We start from the raw sequence: 12477 nt of genomic DNA on the forward strand, positions 1-12477 counted from the left end.
AAATGAGATCGACAGAAAGTACAAAAAGGCTAAGCAGGAGAGGCTAGAGGATAAATGTATGGATATAGAAGCATGTATAACTAAGGGTAATATAGATGCTGCCTACAGGAAGATTAAAGAGACCTTTGGAGAAAAGGGAATCACCGGCATGAATATCAAGGGCTAAGATAGAAAGCCAGTCCTAAGCAAAGAAGGGCAAGGAGAAAGGTGGAACAGAGGTACACTTGAGTGCAATATTATGGAAATGAAACAGGACGTCGAGGAAGATGGGAAGGGAAATATGATACTGCGTGAAGAAAGATGAAACAAGACCCGGGAATTGACAACATTCTGTCACAGCCGCTGGTAGCCTTGGGAGAGCTAGCCACGACAAAACTCTTCCATCTGGTGAGCAACGTGTATGAGATAGGCAAAATACCCACATACTTCAAGAAGAGTACAATAATTCAAATTCCAAAGAAAGCAGGCGCTGACAGGTGTTACAATTACCAAACTATCAGTTTAATAAATCAAAATAGTAACACGAAACCTTTACAGAAGAATGAAAAACTGGTACAAGTGGACCCTGGAGAAGATCAGTTTGGATTCCAGAGATATGTAGGAACACGCGAGGCTCTACTGACCCTACAGATTCTCATAGAAGATAGTTTAAGGAAAGGCAAACATATGTCTATAGCATTTGTACACTTATAGAAAGCTATTGACAATGGAAAACTTTATTCAAATTCTGAAGGAGGCAGGGGTAACATACAGGCAGCGAAAGGCTATTTACAATTTGTACAGAAACCAGATAGCAGATATAAGAGTCGTGGGGCATGAAAGGGAAGCAGTGATTGAGAAGGGAGTAAGACTCGATTTTAGCCTATCCCCAACATTATTCAATCTGTATATCGAGCAGGTAGTAAAGGAAAAAAAGAAAAATTTGGAGTATAAATTGGTCCATGGAGAAGAAATAAAACTTGGAGGTTTGCTGATGACATTGTAATTGCGTCAGACACAGTAAAAGACTTCGCAGAGGAGTTGAACAGAACAGACAGTATCTTGAAAGGAGGATATAAAATGAACATTAACAAAAGCAAAACAAAGATAATGGAGTGTAGTCGAATTGAATCAGGTGATGACGAGTGAATTAGATTAGGAAATAAGACGCTTCAAGTATTTCATGTGTTTTACTATTTGGGAAGCAAAATAACTGATGATGGTCCAAGTAGGGAGGATATAAAATCTAGACTGGCAACGGCAAGAAAAGGGTTTCTGAAGGAGAGAAATTTGTTAACATCGAGTATAGATTTAAGTGTCAAGAAGTCCTTTCGGAAAGTATTTGGAGTTTGGCCATGTATGCAAGTGAAACATGACGATAAACAGTTTAGAGGAAAAGAGAATAGAAGTTTTTGAAATGTGATGCTACAAAAGAATGCTGAAGATCAAATGGGTAGATCACGTAACTAACGAGGAGTTACTGAACAGAATTGGGGGAAAAGAACTTTACGGTAACACCTGATTAAAAGAAGGGATCGGTTGGTAGGACACATTCTGAAGCATCAAGGGCTCAACAATTAATTTAATATTGGATAGAAGCGTGGGGGCGGCAGGCATAAAAATCTCGGAGACCAAGAGATGAATGCAGTAAGCAAATTCAGAGAAACGTAGATTGCATTAGATGTTCGGAGATGATGAGGGATGCACAGGATAGAGTAGTGGCCTGAAGACTACAACAACAGCACAGAAGGAAGAAACCAACAAAAAGAAACACTCGCCACGTGAGGCGCCAATCTGCACGCGCGCCGCAGGCTAAAAAAAAAAGGGCACAGTCAGCGCCATGATGGTGGAGGCGAGGCGAGCAGGGCTCGGATTCCGAGAGATGTCTGCCCCCTCCCACCACTGAGGTGCACCGTCACAATTCTTTTTTGGCATTTTAATTAAAAATCAACAATAAAATGAACCCATACGGCAAAAATGAAGACATCTAGCGAACTAAAAGGAGCCATTTTGCCTGCTGTGATCACCTTATCGAAGCGGGAGACCAGGAAGAAGCGGTCGTCATTTCAACAGTCACCACCAGTCGTCAACCGTCGGTGTCCGGTGACGCTGCACACAGTCAGAGAACGTTACCGTATGGGGATCATGGAAACATTCAGCTTCTTCTCACACCAGGCCAACAGAATGAAGACCCCAAATAGTTAGCAAAAGGGTACCGGTATTGCATTCTGTTCGTTAATACAATGAACTCGTCCATCATGCATTGCCGCAAATCGAGGTCTTTCTTTCCGCCGTCGTGATACATGTAATGTATCGCCATTCTCTTTACCCAGTAGACCACATTCATCCAGGTCATCGAGAAATAGACGGCGTCTGGATGAAAGAGGTCCATGGGCACAATCGAGGCAAGGGAGGAGGGGACGCAGAACGCAGTGTCTGGCGGACCAGTTTTTAGCACTCGCTTGCAAGTCCACAGTTCGGTCAGTATTCGTCCGTGTCTACTGTCGCGCAACGGAGGAACATGGGAGCGTTTGTGAGGTGAGTGGAATGGCATAGAGCCTGCGTCGGATCGGAAATTTCTCGTTAGTGACCACATACCACGTCGACCGAGCGAAATTGGACAGGAAGAGCGCATGAATGACTCGCCAAACGCTCGTCCAGTCAGGGATGGGGTATCGTCGTACATCTACGTACGTCTACATCTGGATGATTTCTCTGCTGTTCACAATTAAGTGCCTAGTAGAGGGTTCGTCGAACAATCTTCAAGCTATTTCTCTACAGTTCCAGTCTCAAACACTGCGTGGGAAAAACGACATTTAAAACTTCCTGTGGGAGCTCTCGTATCTGTTATTTTGTTATGACGATCATTCCTCTTTATGTAAGTGGGCGCCAAGAAAATATTTTCCCACGATGAGGAGAAATATACACTCCTGGAAATTGAAATAAAAACACCGTGAATTCATTGTCCCAGGAAGGGGAAACTTTATTGACACATTCCTGGGGTCAGATACATCACATAATCACACTGACAGAACCACAGGCACATAGACACAGGCAACAGAGCATGCACAATGTCGGCACTAGTACAGTGTATATCCACCTTTCGCAGCAATGCAGGCTGCTATTCTCCCATGGAGACGATCGTAGAGATGCTGGATGTAGCCCTGTGGAACGGCTTGCGATGCCATTTCCACCTGGCGCCTCAGTTGGACCAGCGTTCGTGCTGGACGTGCAGACCGCGTGAGACGACGCTTCATCCAGTCCCAAACATGCTCAATGGAGGACAGATCCGGAGATCTTGCTGGCCAGGGTAGTTGACTTACACCTTCTAGAGCACGTTGGGTGGCACGGGATACATGCGGACGTGCATTGTCCTGTTGGAACAGCAAGTTCCTTGCCGGTCTAGGAATGGTAGAACGATGGGTTCGATGATGGTTTGGATGTACCGTGCACTATTCAGTGTCCCCTCGACGATCACCAGTGGTGTACGGCCAGTGTAGGAGATCGCTCCCTACACCATGATGCCGGGTGTTGGCCCTGTGTGCCTCGGTCGTACGCAGTCCTGATTGTGGCGCTCACCTGCACGGCGCCAAACACGCATACGACTATCATTGGCACCAAGGCAGAAGCGACTCTCATCGCTGAAGACGACACGTCTCCATTCGTCCCTCCATTCACGCCTGTCGCGACACCACTGGAGGCGGGCTGCACGATGTTGGGGCGTGAGCGGAAGACGGCCTAACGGTGTGCGGGACCGCAGCCCAGCTTCATGGAGACGGTTGCGAATGGTCCTCGCCGATACCCCAGGAGCAACAGTGTCCCTAATTTGCTGGGAAGTGGCGGTGCGGTCCCCTACGGCACTGCGTAGGATCCTACGGTCTTGGCGTGCATCCGTGGGTCGCTGCGGTCCGGTCCCAGGTCGACGGGCACGTGCACCTTCCGCCGACCACTGGCGACAACATCGATGTACTGTGGAGACCTCACGCCCCACGTGTTGAGCAATTCGGCGGTACGTCCACCCGGCCTCCCGCATGCCCACTATACGCCCTCGCTCAAAGTCCGTCAACTGCACATACGGTTCACGTCCACGCTGTCGCGGCATGCTACCAGTGGTAAAGACTGCGATGGAGCTCCGTATGCCACGGCAAACTGGCTGACACTGACGGCGGCGGTGCACAAATGCTGCGCAGCTAGCGCCATTCGACGGCCAACACCGCGGTTCCTGGTGTGTCCGCTGTGCCGTGCGTGTGATCATTGCTTGTACAGCCCTCTCGCAGTGTCCGGAGCAAGTATGGTGGGTCTGACACACCGGTGTCAATGTGTTCTTTTTTCCATTTCCAGGAGTGTAGATATTGGTATTTCATGAGAAAATCCTGCCGCCACGAAAATCGTCTTTGTTTTAATGACTGCTACCCGAATTCACGTATCATATCCGTGGTGCTTACTCCCCTATATAGCACAAAACGAGCTAGCCTTCTTTGAACATTTTCGACGTCCACCGTCGATCCTATCCATTCCGGATCCCACACCACGCAGCAATACTCCAGAGGAAGACGTGCAAGCATAGTATAGCCAGTCTCTTCAGTAGACCTTTTGCACTTTGTAAGTGTTCCGCCAATAAGTAACAATCTTTGGTTTGCTTTACCCACAACATTAACTATGTGGACGTTGCAGCTTAAGTTATTCGAACTTGTAATCCATAAGTTTTTAAATGGGTTTACAGCCTTTAGATTTGTGTGGATTGTCGTGCAACAGAAATTCAGCACATAGATTTTGATATGTGGAAGACCTAACACTTTTTAGTATTTAGAGTCCATCGCCACTTGTCGTACCGTAGGGATATCGTCTCTAAATAGTTTAGGAATTTGTTTTGATCATCTGATCAGTTTACAAGACCTTAAGTGACAGGATTGTTTTGGTTGGCAGGAGAGCCAACACCGTGTTACTAGAAGGAGGCGGAAAGGCACGCGTTTTAGCTCACGCAGGCTGGCGTGAGGTCTGGAACAGGACAAGGAAATTAGAATTTAGAAAAACGGACGTAGCTGGTGGAATACTTAACTTTAATCCATTAATGGTGAACGTCAGTCTTGACCGTACATGATTCAGTATCAATAGTAACTGATAATGGCGCCTTGCTAGGTCGTAGCAAATGACGTAGCTGAAAGCTATGCTAAACTATCGTCTCGGCAATTGAGAGCGTATTTTGTCAGTGAACCATCGCTAGCAAAGTCGGTTGTACAACTGGGGCGAGTGCTAGTGAGTCTCTCTAGACTAGACCTGCCGTGTGGCGGCGCTCGGTCTGCAATCACTGATAGTGGCGACACGCGGGTCCGACGTATACTAACGGACCGCGGCCGATTTAAAGGCTACCACCTAGCAAGTGTGGTGTGTGGCGGTGACACCACAAGGATCATCTGCGAACTATCTAAGAGTGCTTCTCAGATTGTCTCCTAAATCGTTTATGTAGATGAGGAACAATTGAGGGCTTAAGAACTATCTAAGAGCCCATCTCAGATTGTCTCCTAAATCGTTTATGTAGACGAGGAACAATTGACGGCGTATACCACTTCCTTGGGGAAAGTCATATATTACTCCTGCTTTACTCGATGACTTCCCGTCAATTACTACAAACTGTCACCTTTCCGTTAGGAAATAGTCCATAAGCACGCAATCTGATCAGAAGTCGCTTGTGAGTTACGATGTAAAAAGCCTTCTGGAAATCTAAAAGCCGGCCGAAGTGGCCGAGCCGTTCTAGGCGCTACAGTCTGGAACCGCGCGACCGCTACGGTCTGTAAGTTCTAAGTTGTAGGAGACTGATGACCTTCGAATTAAGTCCCATAGTGCTCAGAGCCATTTGAACAATTTTTGAAACCTAAAAATATGGAACCAATTTTACATCCCCAGTCATCAAGTGAAATCCAGGGTCACAAACCGTTTTCGCAAGCCCTGTCCTCTGCTGAACCCGACTCCCACACCTCCTCTGCGTCTCGGTGTCACGAGACGCTGTTCCCCTCCATAACTGAGTACACCGCAGTCGTCGTCAGGGAACGGAGCTGAAGAACACACGAAGAAGCTCCATTATCTGCAGAATCGTGCTCTCAGCCTGGCTCCGCATCTACCAAGAGGCTTCCTATCCAGACCACTCCACCATATCGTGGAAGTCCCACACCTGCATGACCGATCCGATTCCGAACGACTGTCCGTACATTTTATTTGAAAACAATGCAGGGACCAAAGAAAAGGACATTGAGCTGAAAGATTCAGCGCAGCGACGCAACAAGATGTGAATAGCCCCTCGCTGCATAGGCAGCCTCTATAGACGGAAACCGAGGAGCTGGAAGAACGAGAAGACCGCATCATCGCGTGCACGGGAGGCCGAACATCGTGCTGCGAACTCCACCTTCTTCGGAGGGCCAAGACACACTGTGAAGTTCTAGCGACAGAGGTAGATAAGACCAGACACGTCCCGGACTCCGAAGGATCAAGAACCGCTTCAACTGTCCACGACGGGAAACGCCTGGCGTGACCGCCGCTGCTCCTGCTGCCCGCAGAGTTGTCCTGCCGTCTTCGCCATAAGCAACACCCGCGGCTGCGCCACCAACAGCCCTTCACAACAAACAGCTCGCCGAGTTTATTCGGCTGCATGAGAGCTCCTCACCTCGTAGCACAATGACAGTTCCTCCTCCTTGCTCCTCGACATACACTAGTGGCCATCAAAATTGCTAAACCAAGAAGAAATGCAGATGATAAACGGGTATTCATTTGACAAATATATTATACTAGAACTGACATGTGATTCCATTTTCACGCAATTTCGGTGCATAGATCCTGACAAATCAGTACCCAGAGCAACCACCTCTGGCCGTAATAACGGCCTTGATACGCCTGGGCATTGAGAAAGTGAGCTTGGATGGCGTGTACAGGTACAGCTGCCCATGCACCTTCAACACCATACCACAGTTAATCAAGAGTAGTGACTGGCGTATTGTGACTAGGCAGTTGCTCGGCCACCATTGACCACACGTTTTCAATTGGTGAGAGATCTCGAGAATCTGCTGGCCAGGGCAGCACTCGAACATTTTCTGTATCCAGAAAGGCCCGTACAGGACCTGCAACATGCGGTCGTGCATTATCCTGCTGAGATAGAGGGTTTCGCAGGGATCGAATGAAGGGTAGGGCCATGGGTCGTAACACATCTGAAATGTAAGGTCCACTGCTGAAAGTGTCGTCAGTGCGAACAAGATGTGACTGAGACGGGTAACCAATGGCACCCCATAACATCACACCGGGTGAACGCCAGTATGGAGATGACGAATACACGCTTCCAATGTGCGTTCACCGCGATATCGCCAAACACGGATACAACCATCGTGATTAAACAGAACCTGGATTCATCCGAAAAAATGTTTTGCCATTCGTGCATCCAGGTTCGTCATAATGTACACCATCACAGGCGCTCCTGTCTGTGATGCAGCGTCAAGGGTAACCGCAGCCATGGTCTCCGAGCTGATACCCCATGCTGCTGCAAACGTCGTCCAACTGTTCGTGCACATGGTTGTTGTTTTGCAAACGTCCCCACCTGTTGACTCAGGGATCGAGACGTGGCTGCACGATCCGTTACAGTCATGTGGATAAGATGCCTGTCATCTCGACTCTTAGTGATACGAGGCCGTTGGGATCCAGCACAGCGTTCCGTATTACCCTCCTGAACCCACCGATTACTTATTCTGCTAACAGTCATTGGATCGCGACCAACAGGAGCAGCGATGTCGCGATAGGCCACTATCCGACCTCTATGAAAGTCGGAAACGTTGTGGTACGCATTTCTCCTCCTTACACAAGGCATCACAACAACGATTCACCGGGCAACGCCGGTCAACTGCTGTTTGTGTATGACAAATCGGTTGGAAACTTTCCTGTCAGCACGTTGTAGGTGTCGCCACCGGCGCCAACCTCGTGTGAATGCTCTGAAAAGCTAATCATTTGCAAATCACAGCATCTACTTCCTGTCGGTTAAATTTCGCATCTGTAGCACGTCATCTTCATGGTGTAGCATTTTTAATGGCTAGTAGTGTATTTTCCAGGACAAACGGTTTGCAGTTACCAAGATGTGAAGATAACCCATTGAATACAAGGTCCCAAAAGCACTGTGATGTTTACGGCATTCGACGCTCCACGTATTTATCACACAATGAGAACAGCATGAGGCTGCCGAGTGTCCTTGAATTGTTTAGTCGACGAGTAACTCACAACAGAGCCAAGGGGCTACTGTTGTCGATATGAGGCAGAGCAATGGCAACGATAAACAAAGTGAAATCTACAACATCGATTGCTGATGTTGACATTTCATTAGAAATGAGCTAAGGAATTTCACCGAGTGAGAAAGAAGTGGCAGATGAAATATTAACGTTTCTGCTAGATTAACCAGAGGGATGTGTGGTGTCGTATGCGCTCGACTGTGCGGGCAATGTACATGAGGAGTAAAATGATAGCGATACGTGCTTAGTAAGTGAAAGTGATATTGAAATAAGAATCGAACCGTTACGTTCATCATTCTTCTCAGACATGAAGCCACAAATGCCGTTTCCAGTGAAATCAAGTGCATGACAATCGTTGTTCAAGGAGCACTAAAGATAATTACATGTATAGAAGATCATCCGCAGCGCAGCAAAAAAAAAAAAAAAAAGCAATATGACCCTGTACTGTAGTACATAAGAAAAACTACGAGTAATCAAGGGAGGACAAGGCGCACTTGTTACAAAAACTGTGTTGCCGTCTTTCAAGGCCGCACGATATAATTTACATCTACATCTACATCTACATCCATACTCGGCAAGCCACCCGCCGGTGTGTGGCGGAGGGTACTTTGAGTACCTCTATCGGTTCTCCCTTCTATTCCAGTCTCGTATTGTTCGTGGAAAGAAAGATTGTCCGTATTCCTCCATGGGGGCTCTAATCTCACTGATTTTATCCTCATGGTCTCTTCGCGAGAGATACGTAGGAGGGAGCAATATACTGCTTCACTCCTCGGTGAAGGTACGTTCTCGAAACTTCAACAAAAGCCCTTACCGAGCTACTGAGCGTCTCTCCTTCGAAGTCTTCCACTGGAGTTTATCTATCATCTCTGTAACGCCTTCGCGATTACTAAATGATCCTGTAACGAAGCGCGCTGCTCTCCATTGGATCTTCTCTGTCTCTTCTAACAACCCTATCTGCAACGGATCCCACACTGCTGAGCAATATTCAAGCAGTGGGCGAACAAGTGTACTGTAACCTACTTCCTTAGTTTTCGGACCGCATTCCTTAGGATTTTTCCAGTGAATCTCAGTCTGGCCCCTGCTTTACCGACGATCAACTTTATATGATCATCCCATTTTAAATCACTCCTAATGCCTACTCCCAGATAATTTATGGAATTAACTGCTCCCAGTTGTTGACCTGTTATATTGTAGCTAAATGATAAAGGATCTTTCTTTCTGTGTATTCGCAGCACATTACACTTGTCTACATTGAGATTCAATTGCCATTCCCTGCACCATGCGTCAATTCGTTGCATATCCTCCAGCATTTCAGTACAATTTTACAATTTTCCATTGTTACATCCTCTCGATATACCACATCATCACCTGCAAAGAGCCTCAGTGAACTTCCGATGTCATCCACAAGGTCAGTTATGTATATTGTGAATAGCAACGGTCCTACGACACTCCCCTGCGGCACACCTGAAATCACTCTTACTTCGGAAGACTTCTCTCCATTGAGAATGACACGCTGCGTTCTGTCATCTAGGAACTCTTCAATCCAATCACACAATTGGTCTTATATTCCATATGCTCTTACTTTGTTCATTAAACGACTGTGGGGAACTGTTTCGGACGCATTGCGGAAGTCAAGAAACACGGCATCTATCTGTGAACCCCTGTCTGTGGCCCTCTGAGTCTCGTGGACGAATAGCACGAGCTGGGTTTCACACGATCTTCTTTTTCGAAACCCATGCTGATTTCTACAGAGTAGATTTCTAGTCTCCAGAAAAGTCATTATACTCGAACATAATACGTGTTCCAAAATTCTACAACTGATCGACGTTAGATATGCGTGGTATCGAGCCACTACGTTACGCACGTCATAGATTACAGTGATTTCAAGTGAAGCAATGGACGGTTGCTTAACTTCAAAAAGTGCTACAGAATTGGATGACGTAATAAAACGAAATTTCAAACAAAGCGTCACCTTGGCGATGCATAGCAAACTGCGGAATCGGCCCGAAAAGTTGTAGATGAGATAAACAACAGTATCCCATCGTTCATTAAAGAATTTGTTTTCAACTCCGACCATTGGAGATTTGAAGAGGACGTGTCTGTGAGTGGTACCTTGGAAATTAGAGGTACCAAGAGATTTCTATCAAGATCTGCTAACGTCAATGCCTCAACGCATTCATATACAATTATGCCGACTTTAATCTGGATGGTAGATTGTCTTGAAAGTCATTTATTGTGTTGCGAGAAGTTGGAGAGTCTCTCCCCAATGATTGTTTCTCGTGTGCGTTATCTTGCAAGGGAAGTGGGGAATATTTAACTCACACCAAGCAAGACTTGAAAATGGGCGTAGACGAACTACAATAAGTGTATGAGCACTGTTTTGGACAATAGTTGGTCAAAGAAACTTGCTTTTGCTTCATTCTTGGTCTGCTTACTCCTTTAGAGCAAATTACCCCTACTGAACCGTGTGTAACAGTGCAGTGCATAACATCTGGAACCATTGGACACATTTAAACTCTAAAACTTTGTGTTTTTCGTGCCTATAAAACATATTGTCGCACATTCTGCAGCTACGCCTTAAAGGATAGCCAGTTCCACGATAAGTTCCACCCCAGACTCTTTCACTTTCGGTTGCATGCCACCACATTCCCTCAGTTTTCATCACCCGTTACACGGGTATCATTCCATATGCATTCTTTGAGGGCTGATACCTAGCTGAATGTTTACAGCTCCCAAGGTGTTCGCCTTCTGTCATGATGATGCTAATCTTCGTGATCATCCTAGCGCGCCATTTTTCGTTAGCTGTTCATGGCGCAAGTTGCTGGTTTGTTTCGAACATTTATTGAATGTCGACGATGTCCATTTTGTGAAGCATTATACAAACATCCCATAGCATCCCGGACATTCATTTCCCGTCGCCCTCCTGATGCACGTAGTGAGTTATTAGCAGCTAATATCATTCCTGTTACAATTGTTAACACAAAAATTTCAAATTAGCCTTACTAAATATTGAACTTGCTACCTCTTACTCAAGGGGCTCCATTTAGAAGCTTGCTTTATTTAGTTATTGTAACAGTTCTGTTGTAAAAGTGTGTTTCATCACGCTTCGTCAGAAGATACAACAAATACCTCTGCCATCCCAAGTTACCTGGACCCGCTGGAACCAACTTGCATCATTAAGAGAGAAAAGTTTCTCCTCTTTCACCATGCTTCATTTCAAATCTCCATGGACAAATGGCGAGAGTCAGCTGCTTGTTGGCTATGGTAGGGATACCTTTGAGCCACCAAACAGGAATGTGAGAGTTCAGCCTTGGCGGGGTAGCACCATCTGTGCTATTCCCCCAGCCTCATGGTTCTTCCCGAATGAGTGACGTGGCGCCCTGGAAGACTCACGTTACGATGTCTGTGGAGTAGCAGTTCGCGGTTTTTGGTGAGAACTCTCCACGATCGTATCAGATCAATCCGTTCTGGATTCCGACAGTAGCTTCCTTTCAGAGTAAGTGAGAAGCAATAACAATCATAGTAAGCCATATTTTTCAGGGCGCATTCTATATTCTCTTCCGAGCAAATCTGCCGACTTCTCTTCGCACTTATTTACCCGTTAGATAATTTCTTCGCACAAGACGTTATCTTTTCTTGTTGGTGATTTGCTTCCCGAATATTACGAACTGTTTTTGTGTAATTCTTTTAACAGTGGAATTTTAATGTAATTTATCTTTAATGTACCCATGTACATAGATTGTTATAGTGACTGAGTTCATAACCGTGTGCACCATCAGTGGCACATTCGTTAGGAGATGAAGAGAATAAATGTTGCAAATCTGTTTAAAATGTTACCCACACATTACTAGTAATCAAAAATAGCGAACGGTCCACTTTCATTTTTTGTGGATGTTGTCTCATTTATTGCAGGTCCAGACACAGAATGCAAAATCTTACACAACTGCCAGCAGCTCAGCCGCTCGTCTACAATTGTGTATCAACTGCTCGCCATCCAGTATCCTGGGGTACCATACGCGGCTACTTACTTTACGGCAAACATTTTCCCAGCATAAAAAGCATCTGGTACGTCTACGGATTTATGTTCAAGCAGAAGTCGCTGTACCTAATTACAGCCGTGTTCTTCCACTTAATTCCAGCCATTATTGCAGACACTTTTCTGTGTCTCAAGGGGACAAAACCAATGTAAGTACTTCGTCCCGTTATGTACTCACACTTTTTATTCCGCATGACACAAGGC

General features: G+C 46.1%; 1 protein-coding gene across 2 annotated transcripts in view; it reads left to right on the forward strand.

Moving 5' to 3' along the window:
* LOC124595856 (fatty acyl-CoA reductase 1-like) overlaps positions 1-12477 on the forward strand; it is a 236167-nt gene that overhangs the window by 159553 nt on the left and 64137 nt on the right. Inside the window, exon 7 of one of the 2 annotated variants that reach the window (XM_047134762.1) lies at positions 12150-12422. In XM_047134762.1, coding sequence (XP_046990718.1) covers positions 12150-12422 — 273 coding nt within the window. The remainder of the gene's footprint in view (positions 1-12149; positions 12423-12477) is intronic. The other variant, XM_047134764.1, reaches the window with a different exon arrangement.

Source organism: Schistocerca americana, chromosome 2, assembly GCF_021461395.2.
Source record: "Schistocerca americana isolate TAMUIC-IGC-003095 chromosome 2, iqSchAmer2.1, whole genome shotgun sequence".
In the NCBI taxonomy this organism is placed as follows: Eukaryota; Metazoa; Arthropoda; class Insecta; order Orthoptera; family Acrididae; genus Schistocerca; species Schistocerca americana.